This window comes from Lissotriton vulgaris, chromosome 3_1, assembly GCF_964263255.1.
Source record: "Lissotriton vulgaris chromosome 3_1, aLisVul1.2, whole genome shotgun sequence".
NCBI lineage: Eukaryota > Metazoa > Chordata > Amphibia > Caudata > Salamandridae > Lissotriton > Lissotriton vulgaris.
The window spans coordinates 873522890-873546674 of NC_141689.1; the positions used below are offsets into that span (position 1 = coordinate 873522890).

The window sequence follows — 23785 nt, forward strand, 5'->3', positions numbered from 1 at the left end:
CATTTAATAATTATCATTTACAAAACCTTTGAAATTCACTGAAAAAACCATAGGTTTCAGCCACGTTATAGTTAGGAATTAGCATTTAAAAAACCTTAGAAATTCACTGAAAAAATCATAAGTTTCAGCCACGTTATAGTTAGGAATTAGCATTTAAAAAACCTTAGAAATTCACTGAATTTTCACTCATACAAAACCATTGAAATTTCCCTGTTATAGTTAGTTCAGCTAACTATAACTCGCACGCCCGCAATGCAGTGCTGATGACGTCACATATTACATCAATCATGACATGGTCAGTGACATCACTCATGACATCACTGATGACATCTCAAATGAGATCACTGATGACATCATCCTTGTGAAAGAGTGGCAGACCTCCTCTCACCGTGATATAAGCTTTAATACACACATTCCAAAATAGAAACAAAATTTTTCAAAAAAATGGAGATACCAATACCAGTTACAACAACCTATTCAGTAATTCCAACATCTACATACACATACACTCATTCACCAACAGTTCTATATAGTGACTCATACATGTACTGACTCATCATATGTACTCATACACCTATACATCCTGTTACACACCAACACTCATCCATAGATTTACTCACACACATACTCACACATGTATTTACTTGCATTTACAGCTATACACACACCACTACACGTACTTCTACAGAAACGTACACATTCTTACTCTCTTAAACAATCACTTACAGGAACACATACTTATTTATACAGGAACTCTTTCAATCTCTCACTCTCACATATACTCACCTATATACATCAATACTCACATATACTAGTTTAAAACATATGTAGTTACTCATAAAGATACTATTGAGACAGTCATTCACTCACTAACACACCCATACACACACTCATCCACTCATACAGTCCTGCACACATGCTGTCTTCAAAACACATGCAAACAGTGAATCAGTCATTCATGCATCTATGCTTTAAGTAATACCCCCCACCAAACCATACAGACATTCACACTGATACTCAAAAAACCAACTAATAACCCATATAGACACTCATTTAGCTACTCACCAACCCATGCAGCCACTTATACACAAATTGAGACACTGATACAGATATTTATATATTTAAAGATTACTCGCTAATACATGTATTCACTAAGATACACTTAATAAGTCAGTTATACAATCAATTTTACAAAAACAAACATGCATTTAGACACTTATTTACCCATTTATTCTTCCATCGACCTTTAGATATGCATATATGAAAAATATTTATTTTTCAGAAAGACACACATTCACTGGATGATGTCATCAGTGATGTCATTTGAGATGTCATCAGTGATGTCATGAGTGATATCACTGACCATGTCATGAGTGATGTAACATGTGACGTCATCAGCAGTGCATTGCGGGTGCGCAAGTTATAGTTAGCTGAACTAACTATAACTGGGGAATTTCAATGGTTTTGTATGAGTGAAATGTCCAGCTAACTATAACATGTGTATGGTTTTTTCAGTGAATGTATATATATATATATATATATATATATATATATATATATATATATATATATATATATATATATATATATATATATATATTTGTATATATATATATATATATATATATATATATATATATATATATATATATATATATCGAGGTATTCCACTCAGTGATGACTCAGGAACTGGTACGATTAAGGGGTAATCAAAATTATAGGATCAAGGATAACCTGACAAAGAACCAACGAAAAGCACTAATTAATCTATTACAAGACCCTTCCATAATAATAAACCCTCAGATAAAGGGGGGGATGTTGTTCTATTGGAGGCTGATGATTACAAAGTGGAGGCTATGCGGCAGCTCAGTGATTCAAGCTGCAACGAAAGCATAACATAGCAAACCTACAAGAACACCATCATTGGATATCACAAGATGCTGTACAACTGGTGGAATGCAAGCTTAATTGATGACGATGAACTCAAATGAGAAATGATAAAACTCATGTTCCTTGTTTATACCTTCTGCCAAAGGTTCACAAGCATGCACCAAAACCCCCGGGGAGACCGATTACCTCCTCCAATGGAGGACTACTTGAGAACACTTCTATTTTTCTGGATTACTTTCTGGCACCTTATGGTAAAGATTTACGATCATACTCCCAGTACAGCACGGATTTCCTGAAAAGAATCCATGACATCAAATGGGAAGAAAGCTTTTCACTTATAACATTGGACTTTTATTCTCTCTATACTTGTATCAGTCAAGAGCACGGGGTAGATGCCTGTTTGTATTTATCTACAGAGAAGACCAATTGACCTTTACGATCATTCGATAATGCTCAAGCTGATGATGTCTTATTGTATGAAGGAAAAAAAATTCTGCCATGGCGAATTCAGCCTGGCGAATCTGTTCCTGAGCTGGTGGGAGGAGCAGGTGGTCTGGACTGATGCCAACAAGGATTTTACCAACCATGTACCATTGTGGCTAAGTTATATAGATGACCTCTTTATCATTCTAAAGAACATAATGACATGCTATTGAGTATGATTTCCTCATGCTTAACCAACAACATATTCCTTTTCGGAGATCAATTGTATTGTCAACAAAATGGAGCTGCAATGGGCTTTTCCTTCAGCCCAAGCTACGCGTGCATAGTTATGGGCTGGTGGGAAAAAGAGGTAGCCTGGAACATCAGCAATGAACGCTTCACCAAACATATAGTTACCTGGCAAAGGTTTATAGATGATCTTTTCATCATTTGGGAGGGAAGCGAGAGTGAGTTTCAGCAATATTTTGACATTTTGAACACAGGTACCCCAGGTTTAAAATTCACCTATGAGCAAAGCAAGAACGGGGTGGTATTCTTGGATACTGAAGTGTATATCAAAAATAACTGCATAGAAACAACCTTACACCGAAAGGCGACAGCGACCAATGCAACTCTGGAAGCTACAAGCTTCCATCAACCATCGTTAATCACAAGCATTCCCTATGGGGAATTTCTCCGTCTGCGAAGAATTTGCAGTGAAGATAATGAATGGAAGAGGAACAGTGCGGGAACCATAAAACTCTTTGAACTGAGGAAATATGGCAAAAACATGATACAAAAATGTTGGAAGAGAAGCAAATGAGAAATCCAGGATGGATTGTCTTAAACCTAAAGGCAAGGACATTGCTTTAAAAGAGGAACCCATAAGAATCATCATGGACTACAGTCAAGAGTCCAGACAAATACTGCAAATCATGAGGAAAAACTGGAAGATCTTGCAGCTAGATCCAACGATTGGAGAGAAAATGGGGAGACATCCAGTAATTACGTACAGGAGAGCTAGAAACCTAAAAGATCAATTGATTCATAGTCATTTCAGAAATAAAAACTCAAAAATAACCTGGTTGAAAACAAAGGCATTCATAAAATGCCATAATTGTAAAGTTTGTGAAATAGCGCACCCAATAAAAGAAAGAACGATGGCTAACAACAAAATCTGGAAAATAAAAGAACTAATCACATGCAAGAGTCAATATACCATCTATATCATAGAGTGCCCCTGCAAGTTGAAATATGTAGGGAGCACTATATGTGAGCTAAAGAAACAAATTCTTGAGCATGTTCGTGCTACGGTGAATAAAGACAGAAACAACGCGGTAGCCAAACATATGGAAATTCACCACAATGGTGACTGGAAACTCCTAAAATTCTTCGGAATAGAAACAATACCTATATCCGAGAGAGGTGGCCACCGAGAAAAAACCTTACGCCAGAAGGAGTCACGCCATATTTTGAATTTCTGCACCATGACACCCTTCGGACTGAATCAGTCGGAAGAACTGTATATACATTTGTAAAAACTGGAAACTTCAAAATTCTCCATTAAAACAAGAAACAATTATGCAACATCAAAGCAAAGAACTGTTAAACATCTCCTAGTATGTAAATCATAACACCACCATTATTGCCCACTGGAGGGCTAAAAATACAAAGGATATAGGACCTTTGAAAGCGCATCAAATAATATTAACAAATGCATTGGAAATGGACATATAGAAATGCCGTGAAAGAAAACTTTATTGATACATGGTGATAGAATCAGTAGAACTATGAGCGCGCATCTTTCTAAAGAATTGTAAACAGATCACGGTGGTGTTTTTGGTAAAACAGATGCATTTGTATGTGATGAAAACATATCGAATGTTGCATATAAAACGTAATTTCGTGTCACGAAAGGAATAATCGGGACTACAAGACCCAGAATTCCTGGGGTAGCCTCCTTCCCCTCTCGTGACACACAGTAAGCTGGGTAATGATGGCTTCCTGTTGGTAAAAGGTTTTTAAATTATGTTTTCCCGCGAAATCAACTAACCCTGATCAAGGTAGTACAGAGCTACTGAAATGCGTTGGTCTAAATCTGTGCGGAGACTACGAAATGGATTGATTAATAAATCAAATTTTCAGAAACAAATGAGGCTGGAGTTTGCCGCTCTTTTCTGGTTTCCTGCGGAGACTAATTGTTGGATATATATATATATATATATATATATATATATATATATATATATATATATATATATATATATATATTCACTGAAAAAACTATAGGTTTTAGGGGTGTTATAGTTAGCTAGACATTTCACTCATATAAAACCATTGAAATTCCCCCATTATAGCTAGGTGTACTAACTATAACTCGCGCGCCCGCAATCCACTGCTGATGATGTCACATATTAGATCATTCATGACATGGTCAGTGCCATCACTGATGACATCACTGATGACATCTCAAATGACATCACTGATGACATCATCCAGTGAATGTGGTTTGCTTTGATATTTAAATAAGTATTATATATATATATATATAGCAGTCTGCCTTGAAGACTGAGTGGATGTATAAGTGTCTGAATGGAGGATTTAGTAGCAATGTGATTGACTGTTTAAGTGACTAATTTAAAGTGTCTCACTAAATATATGGGATAGTGATTAAACTGTGTGAATACCTATATCACTCTATCTCTTGTTGCGTAAACTACTACATACATTGGTTACTAGCTATGTGAAAGTCTACATTAGTTATTCATTAGTTAAGTGAGTATTTGTATGGGATAGTGAATGAATGTGTGTGTGGTTGGGTGGGACGTGTGTGACTGTCGAAAAATTTGTAAATAGTTGATTTAGTAGGTATTTGAGGTTAAGACTGTAAGTGAAAACAGTTGTTTGGGTGAGTGATTCTCTTTATGGATGTGGTAATGAGTAAATATATTTCTCAATGATATGTGACCAACAAACTAAAAATATAAAAGGCAGTGTATGTGACAATTGTTGTATAAAAATAAGTATACATCAGACTCAGTGATTATATGAGTGACGTATGGATTACTGTATACTTGTGACAGTGATTTTATAACACACTGTATGAGTTGCTATCTATATGAATAATGTTATATCTTATCTTGGTTCAGAATGTTCAGCAAAGATTTTTATCTGACCAGGCTAAGGATGAGCACTTTACATTATCTAACCGCTTTCCCAAAAACTGAGAAATCGCATAGAATTTTGCCCCCTTGCCCATGTGATGGTAAAACCTCTCAATCCACCCTGCATTTTTTTCTATTTTGCTTTTTTTACATGGATATCTGAAAAACTGTATTGAAACCACTATTTTTAAAAAACATGCTTTTAAATTATAAGGATGCGTTTAATTTTATATGCAGTTTGGACAGTATGAAAATTATAAGCGCTGTAATATGCTTTATACAAAATTCAATTAGAAGGAGAAAAGATTATGCACTTTTGGATGTTCTGCTGTATGAAAAAGATGATGAGTAATATCTTTTATTAATCGCATTCTTCTACACTGATTGCACTTGCGCTTTATTGTATGAATTAGTGGTAGATTGTATTTTAAGGATTTTGAAAAATGGACCTGCTATTTTATGGTGTTATTTTTTTACATTTTTTTTCTATGTACCTTAAATTTGCACATATTGTATCATAATTATTGTTCCCTTATTAAATACAGTAAGAATGTACTTTTTTAGATATACATGTTTTAGTATGCTTTTATGGTGTTTGCCTTGTTGTCACCAAATAAAGCTGTTTTGATTTGAATAACGTGGTGTTTGTGTAAGTGTGTAGCTTAGTAAATATAAGTATGGTTAATTGTTCGCATAAGTGAGTAGGATGTCTCCATAAGTGAATAGGATATGTGCTGGTGTGTAATGTTGATGTAGGTGTATAAGTATATTTAATAGTGTTCTATTGATCTTTCTTAGCATGTATGAGTAAATCTATAGGTAAGTGTTTAGATGTGTGTGTAGATGTAGGAATCACTGAGTGGGTTTTTAGAAACTTGTATTGGTGTGTCAATGGTTTCAAATATGGTACTTCACATTTTCTAATGAGTGTTGAAAGGTTATGATACTGCATGATGAGGTGTATCAGTTTGTCACATGGATGATGTCATCAGTGATGTCATTTGAGATGTCATCAGTGATGTCACTGACCATGTCATGAATGATGTAATATGTGACATCATCAGCAGTGGATTGCGGGCGCGCGAGTTATAGTTAGTACAACTAACTTCAACGGGGAAATTTCAATGGTTTTATCCGCATCACTGCGGCGCCTTTTACCGCTGTGTGCAGCAATTTTTAAAAAGCAGCGTTGCATGACGAGCTGAGCTCGTCATCCACACACGACCACCGTGGCTGATGACGAGCTGAGCTCGTCATCCGCAGCGAAGAGGTTAAACGAGTAAAATATCTAGCTAACTATAACACCCTTAAAACCTATGTTTTTTTCAGTGAATTTCTAAGGTTTTTTAAATGCTAATTCCTAACTGAAATGCACTGAAAAAAACATAGGTTTCAGACAAGTTATAAAGGTTTTTTAAATGCTAATTCCTAACTATAACATGTCTGAAACCTATGTTTTTTTCAGCGAATTTCAAAGGTTTTGTAAATGACAATATTTAAATGTATTAATTGTTATTTTAATTTTTTTATATTGATTTTCTACATTTTTTTAAACAATTTATTTTTAGATCTTTTATTTTTTAAATTACATTATAATTACATTATACATTACATTACAAAATATACTTTCTCAGAATGAATTACTTTAGTTTAAATACTTTGCAAATAGGCAATAGTCTTCTAAGTGCAGTAGTTACAGTTGTTGTAATGCATAACACAATTTAATACACAATGCAACATTGAGGTCAATGTGAATTTCTAGTTAAATCCAATTAGTTACTTTTTGGATTACTTTTCTAACCACAGGACTGGATACTAGATTCAGTCCTGGGACATCTCCTGTAAACAGTTGAGTAAAAGCATTTTGGTTACAGTAGTGATTTTTAAGGAATATTATTGTATTTTAAAAGTTGACACTTTGAAACTTTTTCACATAGAATCACCATTGTTATCCTAGAGGGGGAAATTCACTTAGCAGGTAAGTAGTGTTAACATTACTTTTTCTTACTCAGTGGTGGCTCCTGGATCCAGCACGGGTGCATCTCCTGTAAACAGTTGAAAGAATGTGTTTAAGTCGTACAGGCAATTTTTAGGAAATATTTTTAGTTTGTGAAAATAGACACAGAAACGTGTCTGGTGAAAACCAGAAAATGGATTCCTATGGAAGGAAATACAAGTTACTGGTAAGTATGGTTAGAATTACTTTTGAGGATCAATACTGGGCTCAAAGAAGCAGCACTGAGGTCACATCCAGATAGCAGGTGAGTAAATCGGAATTCGTAGTACTGCTGATTTTGTAGGAATTTTATAAAGTTCAAAAACTCCACACTTGGTAGAATTTCCAAGTGAAACCACTCAATGTTACCCTATGGAAGGAAATTCACTTAGCAGGTAAGTAGTTTTATGGTTACTTTTTCTTACTCAGTGGTGGATCCTGGATACAGCACTGGTGCATCTCCTGTAAACAGTTGAAAGAATGCGTTTAAGTCATACAGGCGATTTTTTAGGAATATTTGTAGTTTATGAAAATAGACACTTAAGAACTTTTCTGTTGAAAACCAGACAATGGATTCCTATGAAAGGAAATACAAGCTAATGGTAAGTATGGTTAGAATTACTTTTCAGGGTCAGTACTGGGCTAAAAGAAGCAGCACTGAGGTCACTCCCGATAACAGGTGAGTAAATCGGAATTCGTAGTTCCGCTAATTTTAGAGGAATATTTGTATGTTTCATAAATCAACACTTAGAAATTTTTCGGCTGAAAAGCACACAAAGGATTCCTATGGAAGGAAATACAAGTTACTGTAAGTATGCTTAGAATTACTTTTCAGGATCAGTGCTGGGCTAAAAGATGCTGCACTGGGTTCTCCCCTGATACCAGGTGAGTAAATCGGAATTTGTAGTTCGGCTGATTTTAGAGGAATATTTGTACAATGATGAAGGAAGGGGGCGGGGCCTGAGGTGACATGTGTGCAAACATGCCCTGTGCCGCGTTTTAAGTTGCGGGATTAAGTGCCCTTGAATCCTGAGGTTCCCTGGGGGCCAACTAGCCCACCAGGTACCTCTAGTATGCGCCAGGGGGCTGCGTTGCAGAGAGGTGTTCAGAGGCCATGCCCCTTTTTACAACACTCAGCAACGCAGCTCCGTGGCACTTACTAGAGGTACCTGGTGGGCTATATATATATATATATATCTATATATATATATATATATATATATATATATATATATATATATATATATATATATATATATATATATATATATATATATATATATATATATATATATATATTACCTACTGGCGGTCGCCAGTAGGTATATATAGTTAGGATTTTTTTCTCTATGGGATTTTTGAAAATTCTATGTCTAATAACTTTGGCGTTTGTGGACGGAATTGGCTGAAATTTTCAGGAAAATGGAACATTTTGTTTCTGAGCAGCCCCTGACAATTTGGGGGGGTTTCACCAAGGGGGGCCGAGAAAAAAGGGGGGTCCCAAAACGCGTTTTTCCCATGTGAATTTCCATAGGGCGGTTGGCCTCACTTTTAGCTCGAACGGCTGAATGGATTTGCACGAAACTTGGAAAAATTGTAGGGACTGTTAGCCCGATGTGCCTTTGCTAGGTCTCAATATATGTGCTCCAGTGGATTTTGAGTAATTTAGGTTCAAAAAAATATATATATCTGGGCGGAGCCAAACCACACATCTGATCTGATTGGCTGTCAGCACTTCATCCAAGAAGTGTTGGCAGCCATCTTGGGACCAATATACAGGATAGCACCTCATTAAAAAGCATTGTAGTTAATAGAGGGTTTTAGGACTTTAGTTACATTATAAATCATTTGTTGATGGTACCATACTCGTTTTAGGAATTGTGGTGGGTTCTAAGGTGATTTTACCATGTGAAAAAGCCTTCTGCTGTGATATCATGAATATTGTTTGAAAGAAAACTAATATCTCATGATTTTCCCACAGTGGTTTGGAAGGGGATCTATAAGCTAAACTGAAAGCATATTTTCTGTAAATTCACAATATCTTTCTCAGTCATGTGAAAATGAAGTCTGACATTCTCAGTAAAACATGTACATCCAACAAGGACAGAGACTGTCAGTTGATTCCTTTGTGCTCTACTGCAGCCTCCTAAAGTGTTCTAAAAAACAACTAGAGCGCTAACAGTCCTACGTATTACAAAGGTATAGCACACCTGGAGCCATCGTGATGGGAATAAAGCGGTAACTCTTAAAACATTTAATTTAAAAAGGAACAAAATGAGGGGGTATATTATGCAATAGAAGGTATTATTAGTGCTGCAGAAAGAAAAATTAGGGCACATTTTGAGTGACTTTTCAAATCCTCTTCTATTTCATTAAAAAATTCTGACATGCAGTCTCCCAAAATGGCCACCAGAGACAAAAGAGCCCAAATGTAGCCCAAATATCACCCAGATGTAGCCCAAGTATAGCCCAATGACAGAATGTCCCAGAGTGTTCTAAAGAACAACTAGAGCGCTAACAGTCCTACTTATTACAAAGGTATGGCACACCTGAAGCCATCTTGATTGGAATAAAGTGGTAACTCTTAAAACATTTAATTTAAAAAGGAACAAAATGAGGGGGTATATTTTGCCATATGAATTATGATTAGTGCTGCAGAAAGAAAAATTAGGGCACATTTTGAGTGACTTCTCAAACCCTCTTCAATTTCATTAAAAAATTCTGACATGCAGTCTCCCAAAATGGCCACCAGAGACAAAAGAGCCCAAATGTAGCCCAAATATCACCCAGATGTAGCCCAAGTATAGCCCAATGACAGAATGTCCCAGAGTGTTCTAAAGAACAACTAGAGCGCTAACAGTCCTACTTATTACAAAGGTATGGCACACCTGAAGCCATCTTGATTGGAATAAAGTGGTAACTCTTAAAACATTTAATTTAAAAAGGAACAAAATGAGGGGGTATATTTTGCCATATGAATTATGATTAGTGCTGCAGAAAGAAAAATTAGGGCACATTTTGAGTGACTTCTCAAACCCTCTTCAATTTCATTAAAAAATTCTGACATACAGTCTCCCAAGATGGCCACCAGAGACAAAAGAGCCTAAATGTAGCCCAAATATCACCCAGATGTACCCCAAGTATAGCCCAATGACAGAATGTCCCAGAGTGTTCTAAAGAACAACTAGAGCGCTAACAGTCTTACTTATGACAAAAGTATGGCACACCAGAAGCCATCTTGATTGGAATGAAGTGGTAAGTCTGAAAACACTCAATTTAAAAAGGAACAACATGAGGGGGTTAATTTTGCCATAGAAAGTATGATTAGTGCTTCAGAAAGAAAAATTAGGGATCATTTTGAGTGACTTCTCAAATCCTCTTCTATTTCATTAAAAAAATTCTGACATGCAGACTGAAACATGCACTTTGAATACCAGCAGCAGACGTCCCTGGTGAGCAGTAGCTTTACTACAGTGATCTAATGTGCAACTAGAGTGCTAACATTCAGAATTTATGGCAAATGTGTGACACATCTGAATGCCTTCTTGATGGAACCAAAGTAAACAAGCATTGAAAATGCAATAGATCTCGCCCTCGTTTAAGTTAAAGCCATTCTGTTTGTAATGAGCTGGCTTTTTAGCTTTGCTTTTATTAGTGTTTTTTCAACTTTCATGTAAATAACATGCATCTGTATGCATATAAGTATATGTATGCATGCATTTATGTTTGTATTTATATAGATATACAGATGATATATGTTTATATATGTATGTATATATATTCACTGAAAAAACCATAGGTTATAGACCATATATAGTTAGGAATTAGCATTTACAAAACCTTGAAAATTCACTGAAAAAACCATAGGTTATAGACCATATATAGTTAGGAATTCGCATTTACAAAACCTTATTTTACTCACACAAAATCATTGAAATTCCATATATAGTTAGTTGCACTAACTATATATCGCGCACCCGCAATCCACTGCTGATGATGTCACATATTACATCATTCATGACATGCTCAGTGACATCACTGATGACATCACTGATGACATCTCAAATGACATCACTGATGACATCACTGATGACAACATCCAGTGACTGTATGTTTCTGTAAAGTTAAAATATGTCTTACATATTGAAGAATGAGTGGATGTATAAGTGTCTGGATGAAGGATTTAGTAGGTGCATGACTGACTGTATGAGTGAGTGATTAAATGTGTCTCACTGAGTGCATGGGTTAGTGACTAAACTGTCTTAATTTGTGCATCATTATGTCAGTTGTTCTGTAAACTGTTGCATGTGTTGATAAGTAGCTATATGAGTAATTATATGGGTTATTGATTGGTTGCCCAAGTATTTGTATGGGAGACTGAGTGTGTGTGTGGGTGGCTGGGAGGTGTATGACTCTGTGCATAGATGTGTGAGCAGTTGATTCACTAGATGTATGGTTTCAAAAGTGCATGTGGAAACAGCTGTATGGGCGGTTGACTGTGTGCATGAGTGTATTGGTGAGTGAATGGATATCTCAGTGCTACATGTCAAAGTAAGTACATATGTAAAACACAGTACATGTGAGAGTTGACATATATAAATAACTGTGCATAAGAGCCAGTGAATGTGTGAGTGGCTGTATGGATCATTGTGAACTTGTATCAGGGATTGTATAAGAGAGTAAATATGTGTTAGTATATGTTTGAATAAGTAAAGTTTGTATAACTGTATAGTTGAGGAAATGGAGGTGTGATTGATTCTTTGCATGACTGACTAGGTGTGTGAGTAACTCCATGGATGAGTGACAGTCTGTGAGTGTCTGTTTACACTGATTGTATCTAAGGTTATATTAGAGTCTGAAGAGGTTCATCGTATTATCACATGAATGATATCATCAGTGATGTGATCAGTAATGTCAAATGAGATGTCATCAGTGATGTCATCAGTGATGCCATTTGAGATGTCATCAGTGATGTCATTTGAGATGTCATCAGTGATGTCATCAGTGATGTCACTGACCATGTCATGAATGATGTAATATGTGACATCATCAGCAGTGGATTGCGGGTGCGCGATATATAGTTAGTGCAACTAACTATATATGGAATTTCAATGATTTTGTGTGAGTAAAATAAGGTTTTGTAAATGCGAATTCCTAACTATATATGGTCTATAACCTATGGTTTTTTCAGTGAATATATATATATATATATATGCAGCAAGTCGCAAAAACCTTCGTTTTCCATCATGAAAATCACGGGCGCAGACCAACTTTTACTCCAGCATTATTTTTTATTATTTCAATCCCATACTGTCAGATGCGTGTCGGCCGTCAAGCGGCCTTGATCACCTGATCATGCGCAGACATTCCACCAAATTTAAAGTGCCAGTGCATCAGAACATATCATGGACATAGAAGAAATCCTCATTACATTGTGCATTTTTCAGGCAAAATACAATTTCAATTGGCAATCTATATGTCTCACTTTAGGGTCTAGTTAAATCTATATATAATATCTGCTTAAATGCATACAGAGATATTACACTTTACCCTTTAGTATTAAAAAAATATTCACTTTTCCTTGCTTATAATGCATGTATTGGAAGTCTCAGCATAAATGCTCATGTTTAGTTAACCTTAAATGTCCTCGTTCTTATGATGCAATACATATTTATAACGAATTGACGTGCTCACCCTTATCTAATATTAATTAAACCCTGCAATAAAATCAAAGAACAACACTTTACAGAAATGTTTTTAGGCAGTGTTTCTTATCATATTGCACAACCCCATATTGGCACCTATAGACTTTGCTCCTCAAGTTCACTGTATATGGGTAATCCAATTGCATAACCATATCATTCAATTAATTCATTGAAATATTTAAAGTGCCTTTATGCATGCAGTACTTAATCATTTCATTCAATTCATTCATTGAATTTTTCAAAGTGCCATCGTGCTACAGTACCAGGGTTTTCAACAAAATACAATTACTATTTTGTTGAACTGAAAAAGTGCCATAGTGCATCCACGCCAATAAAGAAAAGTGTCATGTGCCTTAGACTTTATTTTTATATATATATTTTTTTTTGTGGCTGTAAAGTGACTAGTGCTTGAAGGTGTGTAAGATGTAGGCATATTAAAGATTCGATGCCAATAAAGTGAACCATGTGCATGTATTGTGTGCAAAAGTGCATATGTGCAATCAGCTACTTCTTCCGCATGTAGTCGGAGTGTGTCCTGGACCAATATATAAAACAAAACCCCTTTATATCGTTAAATCAACCATACTCCATGATACTATTTAAAACAATTGGCTAAAAGACACCTGAATAAACATACCCAAATATCTTAAAACCAATCATTAAAAACCATATTCATAAAATCCATTTCAGTTAAAATGGGATAAAATATATTCACTGTCCTATGCTCTAATAACCAATTGACATACATACTTAAAATTAATACACAGCACTATATACCATTCATTTAGAATATTTTAGTGTACACTCTCGTTATAAAAATGTGTGAAGATCTTCTGTGGCATTCAAACCTCCAGGCCATTTAGAGTCGAACTCCAATATGTAACTGATTTCAGTTCTTCTAAGCTTTGCTTCTCTATCTCCCCCTCTCCTGGTCATGGGTATCGATTCATTAGCAAAGTATTTTAGATATTTGGGATTGCTGTTATGTACGGCCTGGAAATGTCTGGCCACAGGATAATTTTGATCTTTATTCGTGATGGCCCTCAAGTGCTGTAAAACCCTTTTGTGCACCAAATTGGGATGGTCTGCATGTCAGGCATTTATAAAAACCTCTCCTTGATGTTAGCCAGATATCTTTTTAAGGTTCTCCTGACTATTTTTTGATAGCATAGTTCCCATGCTGATAGATTTTCGAAAAGCTATCGCTGGGTTTGAGGGCATCCTAGACAAAATGCCAATTCCTTCTTATTATGCTCCTCAATTCCTTCTGTTGTTTAGAATATGTTAAAATCAAGATATATATATAAACACCCAGAAGCTTGAGGCCTCACAGCACTGCAGGTGAGTAAAAACTCTATTTAAACCAAGCAGGCAGCTTAACATCCCTCTGAAGTCCATGGCCTGACGCGTTTCGATGCCGCTGTTTGCATCTCCTCAGAGGCCATGTCAGCGGAGGTGATTAGTGGCTACCGCATCTCCCCTGCGTGTTTCCGTAATAGGGGCTTTCAGTGCTCCTCCTTTGGTGGCAGTTCATTTTTAAATGCACGCTGGGATTTGAGGTCTCATTTTGCCAATCGACACCCTGTAGTGGGTTACCTCCGCTGCAGCTAATTATGGACAATTTTTCTCGGCCCTCCATTGAGCCTTGGATGAGACTCTGCCGGCTTCATTAAAGGTTCCCTGCAGCTTCAGAAACAGGAAGCTTCCTCTCTCCTAATGCCCATTGGTTGCGGGCAGTGCGATCCCTCTGCGGCCTGGAACCGCCGCATAACATGTAACCAAAAACGCCCAGAAGCTTGGCGCCGCACAGCACTGCAGGTGAGTAACACCTCTATTTAAACCAAGCAGGCAGCTTAACATCCCTTTGCAGTCCATGGCCTGACGCGATTCAATGCTGCTGTTTGCATCTCCTCAGAGGCCGTGTAGGCGGAGGTGATTAGTGGCTCCCGCATCTCCCCTGCGTGTTTCCGTAATAGGGAGCTTTCAGTGCTCCTCCTTTGGTGGCAGTTCATTTTTATATGCACGCTGGGATTTGAGGTCTCATTTTGCCAATTAACGCCCTCTAGTGGGTTACCTCCGCTGCAGCTAATTATGGACAAATTTTCTCAGCCATCCATTGAGCCTTGGATGACTCTGCCGGCTTCATTAAAGGTTCCCTGCAGCTTCAGAAAGAGGAAGCTTCCTCTCTCCTAATGCCCATTAGTTGCGGGCAGTGCGATCCCTCTGCGGCCTGGAACCGCTGCATAACATGTAATCAAAAACGCCCAGAAGCTTGAGGCCGCGCAGCACTGCAGGTGAGTAACAACTCTATTTAAACCGAGCAGGCAGCTTAACATCCCTTTGAAGTCCATGGCCTGACGCGTTTCAATGCCGCTGTTTGCATCTCCTCGGAGGCCGTGTCAGCGGAGGTGATTAGTGGCTACCGCATCTCCCCTGCATGTTTCCGTAATAGGGGGCTTTCAGTGCTCCTCCTTTGGTGGCAGTTCATTTTTATATGAACGCTGGGATTTGAGGTCTCATTTTGCCAATTTTGCCAATTAAGGCCCTCTAGTGGGTTACCTCCGCTGCAGCTAATTATGGACTGCAGAACCAGCGGGTCCGGAGTGCAGTGTATGCAGAAGCACCTCTGGAACAGCGTGTCCGTGCTAAGGAGGGTGATACTATCCTATTCCTCGAGACAACGCATACCCATTGGGGTAAGACTTTGTAATTTGAGATCTCTTGGAGCCCACTGGGGTGTTATCTTGAACGGACCATAAAGACCAGAATTCCATGCGGCACACGCCCACTTGGGCGGGACATTCATTGTGCTTAGGTGGTTTGCTCATTCCTTGGGGTCTCTGATGCCAGTGAACAAGGGCGTCTCACGCCTGAAACGTGTTTGGCCATATTTGTGTGTTGCGCTTTGGATGAGGCAACCCTTGGCATTAAATGGATTTTACACGCTGTTTGGTGGCCTCGTCATTTTGGAGACAAATCGTGGATGTTGTATAAACGGCTGGCTCGGCCGGGATGGGGCCCCACTGCAGAACCAGCGGGTCCGGAGTGCAGTGTATGCAGAAGCACTTCTGGAACAGCGTGTCCGTGCTAAGGACGGTGATACTATCCTATTCCTCGATGCAACGCATACCCATTGGGGTAAGACTTTGTAATTTGAGATCCCTTGGAGCCCACTGGGGTGTTATCTTGAACGGACCATAAAGACCAGAATTTCATGCGGCACACGCCCACTTGGGCAGGACATTCATTGTGCTTAGGTGGTTTGCTCATTCCTTGGGGTCTCTGATGCCAGTGAACAAGGGCGTCTCACGCCCGAAACGCGTTTGGCCATATTTGTGTGTTGCGCTTTGGATGAGGCAATCCTTGGCATTAAATGGATTTTACACTGTGTGTGGTGGCCTCGTCATTTTGGAGACAAATCGTGGATGTTATATGTATATATATATATATATATATATATATATATATATATATATATATTACTCCCAGCATTCCCTCAAAACTTCCAAGAGAGAGACGGGCCACAAGGTTCTGGAAGGAAGGTATTTTATGTAGACCTCCTCTCTGCGACGTGTTTCAAGCACAAAGTGCTGTTGATCGCACAGATTGGAATACAATAAATGCCATTGTTTTTAAAGTTTGCTAAGTGTCCATCCCTTGTGAGAGTCACGTGGCTTCCAATACTAGACATAAAAGAAACACTTCTCAATTGCACAAGTGCCTTTCCATCATTGCGGTGAGTCAATACAATGATAATGGTATTTCAGTGAGGTTGTTGTTGGATTGCTTTGCATTGTCATTAACAATATTCTAACAGCATAAATGCTGACATGTGCAAATGTAGCAAATCAGATTAAATGTAAATATATAAAAGATATAAATATATAAATAACGATAAAATTCCAACATATTATGCATCTGCTAAGAGCCTTGGAAATTGTATTTCCGATCTCCCTACATTAATATTTCAATAAATACATATGTAAACAGAACACTGTGCAAACATTTAGCAATTTGTGCAAAATATGCAATGCTGGGTCAATCAGTTGTAAAATATACCATAGCTCGTTATTGGTTCCTACAAGCATTTGTTGGGATTACTCCATCCAACTTTCTTTTCATCTGCATAAATGCAATTGATCAACTTATCCACCTCCTTTCGTTAACGAGTTACTACACAAACAATGTAGCTATATGGAAGCCTAAAAAAGTGATAACTGAAAAAAGTGCAACAATGATCCATCAAAACCTATTGAAAACACCCTGATGTTACTTAATTTCATAATATATATATACACACCTCATCATTATTTCTATCCAAATTCCCTTATTGTGCAAAAAAAAGCGGTTAAAAAAAGATTTTTTGTTTGAATTTTTTGTAAAAAAAATTTTTTCAAAAAAATTATTTTCAACAATCATAGAAATTCCCTATAAACCAAATGTATTATATGTTACAAAACCTACATCATGATAAATTCATAAGACATAAAACCTGGATAATACTAACCTAATGCAGTAAATTTGATCAGACTTGATCAGAATAATTGAATATTTACAAAACTACATGTTTGACTTGAAAACAATGATACATATTTAAATAAATAAATAAATACGCAAGTGAAAACCACAAATAACATACAGGCTCATAAATAATTGTGTAAGTCTTCAGTGTTATTCAACCCATTTGGACTTTTACTATCCAGCTCCAAAATCATGCGTGTCTCTAGTTTTCTTAGGAGTTTCTCTCTATTCCCTCCCCTTCTCATTGGGGCCACCACATTAATTACAAAATACGTGAGACATTTCAACTCGTTATTATGTTCAGCCTTTAAGTGCCTGGCAACTGGATAGGCAGTGTCATTATTTTCTATGACCCTGAGATGCTGCAAAATTCTGACGTGCACCTGTAGCTTGGTGCTACCAACATACCGTAATCCACAGGTGCACGGCAGAACATACACAGCATACTCAGTTCGGCATCCATAGCTTCCTTTAATGACGTCCAAAAAAGGGTGTTGTAGTAGGTTGTATTAATACCAAACTTACATGCGCGGCACGATGAGCATTTATGAAAGCCTGCTTTAGGTTTGAGCCAGGAGCCCCCAATGCCAATTTCGGGACTCATTTTAACCAGTTGGCTCCTCATAGACATAGATCTTCTATACGTGATGGTGGGTGTTTCAGGTAGCCTACTGCCTAACACTCCATCTGTAAGCATGTTGGACCAGTTCTTTTTAATGATTGATTTAATTTTTCTCTCTTGCTTTCTAAATGTGGTGATTAGACTGGGGCTTTCTTCCTCCCTTTCACTCAGAATATTTTTGGGGGCTAACAAAGAATCTCTTGTCCTGTCCTTAGCCTTGCTTAAAGCTCGAGAAAGAACTGCTTTAGTGTATCCCCTCTCTTGTAGCCCGACCATCATCTCACTTGAACATTTATCAAAATCCTGTGGCGAGCTACAAATACGTTTCAGTCTCAGCAGTTCACCAAACGGGAAACTGTCTATGAGGTGTTTTGGGTGACTACTGGTGGCATATATTATACTGTTTCCTGCTGTTTTTTTCATGAACAAAGTTGTCACTAGGCTGTTGTTGACAATTGAGACTTGTACATACAAAAATTCGACTTTGGTTTGGCTAATATTGGACGCAAAGTTAAGGTTACAAGAGTTGCTATTCAGATTATTGACAAACTCCTGTGCCCTTTTTACATCTCCCTCCCATACTACGAAAACGTCATCTATAAACCTTAACCAGTACCGGGCATTATGTATGTTGGATATCTTGCTTAGGACCTGTTCCTCCCACCAGCTAACATGCAAGCATGCATAGCTGGGGGAGAAATAGGATACCATAGCCACGCCCCTTTCTTGCTTCCAAGTCTCCTTACCAAATAAGAAGAAATTGTTGTTTAAACACCGGGCAGTCAATTCACAAAACATCTTATTTTGGCCATAATATTCACAAGATTTTGTACTCAGAAAAAGGTTGACTGCTTTTAATCCTGCATCGTGATTAATGCTGGTGTATAACGACTCAATTTCTAATGTAATTAGACACCAGCCGTTCTCCCATTTGATGGTATTGAGTTTGTTCAGGAAGTCTCCAGTGTCTTTCACGTAGCTAGGAAGACTTTTCACATGATCTTGGAGATAATAATCAATATATTTGGAGATATGTTCTGCAATGCTGTTTATTGCTGAAGTGATTGGTCTGCCAAGTGTTGGAGAGACCATTTTCTGCACTTTTGGTATTAAATACAGAATTGTAATATCCGGATTTTCAACATGAAGATATTTAAATTCTGTTGTGGAAATCAAGCCATCCCTTTTGTATTCGTGCAACAATTTTTTTATAGTTTCTTTCACTTTCTTATATTCCAGTCCATTCGATCTTTTATAGCATTGAACATCATTTAGTTGTCTCATAGCCTCTTGGACATAATCTTTTTGCGGCCATAAGACGATGTTTCCTCCCTTATCTGATTTATTTATTATTACCTCCTGATTTTCTGACAATTTTCTCATCAGATTTGCATATTGTGTCAGTTTGTAATTTTTCTTAAGATGATGTTGGGCCCGATTCACAGAACTAACTTAAGACAAAATCCTAAACTTACAACTTTTGGTATTCACAGAAGTTAGGATTTTGTCTTAAGTTTGTCTTAAGACAGACTTAAGACAGACTTAAGACAGGCTTAAGTTAGGATTTTGTCTTAAGTCTGTCTTAAGTCTGTCTGAAGACAAACTTAAGACAAAATCCTAACTTCTGTGAATACCAAAAGTAGTAAGTTTAGGATTTTGTCTTAAGTTAGTTCTGTGAATCGGGCCCGTTGTTTCTACACTGTCCGGTTACATTTTTTTAAGTCTTCATCTACACACTCATGGAAAATGTCAATTGCATCTTTCGGCATAATTGGAGTGAAGATGCTTTTTGGCTTGAAAGGGCTTTCTCCTGCTCCCTTTTGAGATATGTTTATTTCCCAAAGTCAATTTTGTGTATTGACCACATCTTCATTAGATGATTCAGATTGATCTGTGACTGATGCTCTTAGATCATGAAGGATCAATAAGATTTCTGCATCCAATGCTGGAACTAATGGGGGTGATGTGCCCCAGTTGCACTCTGTGGTTGATGAACTCTTACTTGTACCTCCTGTTTTAATAGTAAAAAACTTCTTTAGTTTTAATTTTCTTATAAAACAGAAAATATCCACCCTGGTACTGGCATAATTAAATGAACGTTGCGGGCAAAAATTGAGACCTAGAGCAAGAAGTTGTTCCTCTGCTACCGTCAACGTGATATCTGATAGATTTGTGATAGTCATATCAACTGCCGCTTCTTTTTGTACCACGGTTGTTTTTCATTAGCTGAGGCTTTTTGTCTTTTCCTTCTTGCTCTCCGCTTTGCATTTCTCCTTTTTCCCTTTGGATATTCTGTGTTCTTGGGCGTAGCTTTTGTCTCCGATCCTCTACTAAAAAATCTATTTCCTCACCCAAATTTAAAACCATATTAGTACTGAGTCCTTCGTGACTGCTGAAGTCAGAGCCTGAAGCACTGGACAATGATATTGTGTCTCCTTCAGTTTCCGAAATGGGCTCAGATTGAGGTTTCTGTTGGTTTGTTTGGTTGGGGGAATTTTTGCCATTGAATTTCAGTTTTTTAGCATGAACAAAGTTCAGTGAAAAGGTATATATTTGTCCTAGCTCATAATCCCTTTGATCTCTCGCGAATTTGTGTACTTTGCAAGTTTTAATTCTGTCCCCATGCTTGTGCAGGCGTTCGCTTATCTCTTTTCTAGATTTTAGTATTAATTCTTTTTGTTGCTCACTCTGGGTTGTTTTATCCAGTTCCTCATTAATTTTCTTGATGTCTTCTAATAGAGCCTGGCGATCAATTTCTGCATACTTGATCAGAATCTTAACTAGATTCATCGATGCCTCCAGGTTACTTTCCCCCCATTCTCGCAACATGGCGAGGTTTGGTTCCTCATAGCTCGGTGCTAGTAAAATCCTCAACCCACGGGGAACTCGACCAACCTCCACATATTTTGTGAGGGACTTATGTTCCCACCACTTTGTAATCTCGCTTTTTGTTTTCTTCTCCAGTGTTTTAAGTAATTGTCTAACATCATGATTGGTTTCACTTTGGTTACTTTCTGCACTTGTTCTATTAGTTCTGCTTTTAGGCAAGTTACCAAACAATTCCTCAGCTGCCTCTTCCCGCTCTCTCTCCAGACTAGCTGACATCCTTTCTGTAGAGCGGAGTCAATTTCCAACTTTCCCGGGTCGGCGTCCGCCGTTTCTCTCCTCCTCACTGCCTGTCGAACCGTTACCTCCCCCACCTACACGCAGCTAAATTACGCTCACTCACCGCTGGTCTGCATGGTGAGGGGTCCTCCGACTCAGTCGTTTTTGCGTTCCACTCGGTTTCGGTGATAGATTCTACTGCCGTAGGTTATATATATTCACTGAAAAAACAAAGGATATTGTGATGTTAAAGGTAGGTATGCTAAAAGTATTTTACTTTGCATTAAAATCCCTCAGAAATTCACTGGAAGTTAGGTGAAAATATCAGTTTAAATGTAACATTTTAACATAATACAAATTAAAATTCACAAGTTACAGTTATTTCAAGTAACTATAGCTAGCACCCTTGATACAAGTATTATAAATTTCAATAACTACCACAATTTCAACTGATTTTAAAATGCTAAAGGTACTGTCTACCTCTTTTTCCAATTAACAGCTATGCCCAAGAATGATTTGTCACATGGTTTCTAGCGAATGCTGTCTTAAATGGTGGCTTTGCAACTTGTTGATGTGTGTTATATATTACCTGTCAAGTACTAGGTATTTCTGTCATACTTACTATTTTTTGCCATAAAAGAAATAGAATTGTACATATAAAATGCAAATGTTTTTCAAATTTGTAAAATGCCTAAGATAATGACACTCTTTGTTTTTTTCACAGAGAGAAAGAGGATTCAGATAATCCCTAAAGAAAAACACACATTCATTGATTTCGACAGAGGGAATTCATCAGTTTAATGAATGAGAACATTACTCGGCTCAACAGGTTGAGAATGTAGTCGTGAAGGGCATGTTTCAGTTGGCTGGAGTAAAATCAAATCAGAGATCATGTGTAAGCACTGAGTGATAATCTTAGGTTAAAAAATGAAAACAAAACGGGGAAAGGCAATGCAACTTTGTTATTTTTTCGAATTTTTTATATTTTTCATACACCTAGAAATGGCTCACAATATGGTGTTATTGACACAAATGAATACAATTGTTTTGGAAAATGTACTGTTACTTCATTCAAATTCTGTGAACAGAGAATACTTTACTCACAACACACTAGAATATAGGGGTCAATGCCTCATTGAGAAATAAAAGGTTATGTCACACCTCCCCAGGATTAAGCATTTCTGACTGAACGTCCCTTTCTAGTGATCTATGATTTTGCAAGTTTGCACCTATTTTTGTCTCAAAGTTCACGCCTTATTTTGAGGGCTAACTTTGAATTTATTTTAAAAATATGTTTCCTATATAAACAATGTGGTCCTTGTAATGCAGATTAAAAATGATTGAATGATTGTATAAGATTGTAAAATATTAGGGACAAGACATTTTCTAAATCTCTTATGTACTGCATTGTAACTGGGATATATATATATTTGTTTTCGAGCAATAAATCAATGCAACGGAGTTGGTGTACCGCCTTGTCCTTCTTCCAAATGGTATTACATTGATTTGGATTATTTGGTGTGTGTGTGTGTGTGTGTGTGTGTGTGTATATTACCTACTGGCAGTAGCCAGTAGGTATATATAGTTAGGACCTAGTTTCCATAGGAAATCACCAACATTCTATTGGGAATAACTTTGGCGCTGGTTGATGAATCTTCGCAAATTTCTCAAAGAAGATGGCCCGCTCCGCTCCTCTCCTTCCCTGAAAGTTTGGGGGGGATTAGTCAAGTGGGGGCTGAGAAAAAAGGGGGGTCCCAAAACATGTTTTCCCCATGTTAATTTCCATAGGACCTTTAGACTCGGCTACAGCTTGAACCACTGAAGGAAATTACACCAAACTTGTCAAAATGGTAGTGTCTGGTACGCAGATCACGCTTTTGGTTAAATAGTGTAAATCCCTCCTGTGGTTCCTGAGAAAATTAGAAGAGAAATCAATTATATATCTATAAGCGCGCACGCGTGCGTGCACCCCCGCGAATTTTCGGGAAAAAATTTGGGGGGGGAACCTTGGGGGGCTTCTCTCTTTTGTTTTAATCTTTTTATTTTAATATCGAGGGTGCCCACCCCTCGTTTTGCCCCCCGAGATCACCGCCGCGGCCCGAGCCGCCTCAACATGGCCGCCGCCTGGTTGTGGGCGGGGCCAGGAGGACGTGGTTTCCGCTTCCCCCTGCCTGGGGGAAGCCTTGATGCGCCCGCCGGTCTCCCGTGCCGAGGGGGAGACCGGGTGGTGAACACGAGAGAAGGAAAGTAGGTAGGTGAGCCCCCTTCTACCAAGGCTCATCTCTGCTGCTGCCGCCTGACCCGGATCCTGGTCCCGAGCTCTGGCAGCTTCACAGCAGCAGGACAGGTGGGCAGGCAC

At 37.9% G+C, this 23785-nt stretch overlaps 1 protein-coding gene across 6 annotated transcripts in view; it reads left to right on the plus strand.

Annotated features, from left to right (window-relative positions):
* The window catches only part of LOC147727145 (uncharacterized), a 37367-nt gene extending 14480 nt beyond the window's left edge, over positions 1-22887 (plus strand). For 3 of the 6 annotated variants that reach the window (XR_015309312.1, XR_015309313.1, XR_015309314.1), the window contains 2 exons: positions 22151-22281; positions 22346-22887. Coding sequence is in view for 3 of the 6 variants with exons in the window: in XM_086961194.1 (XP_086817320.1) it covers positions 22151-22178 (28 nt within the window). In the remaining 3 variants the exon portion in view is untranslated. Of the gene's footprint in view, positions 1-22150 lie in introns of all 6 variants that reach the window. The other 3 variants (XM_086961194.1, XM_086961197.1, XM_086961195.1) reach the window with 1 other exon arrangement.
* The last annotated feature ends 898 nt before the right edge of the window (positions 22888-23785 follow it).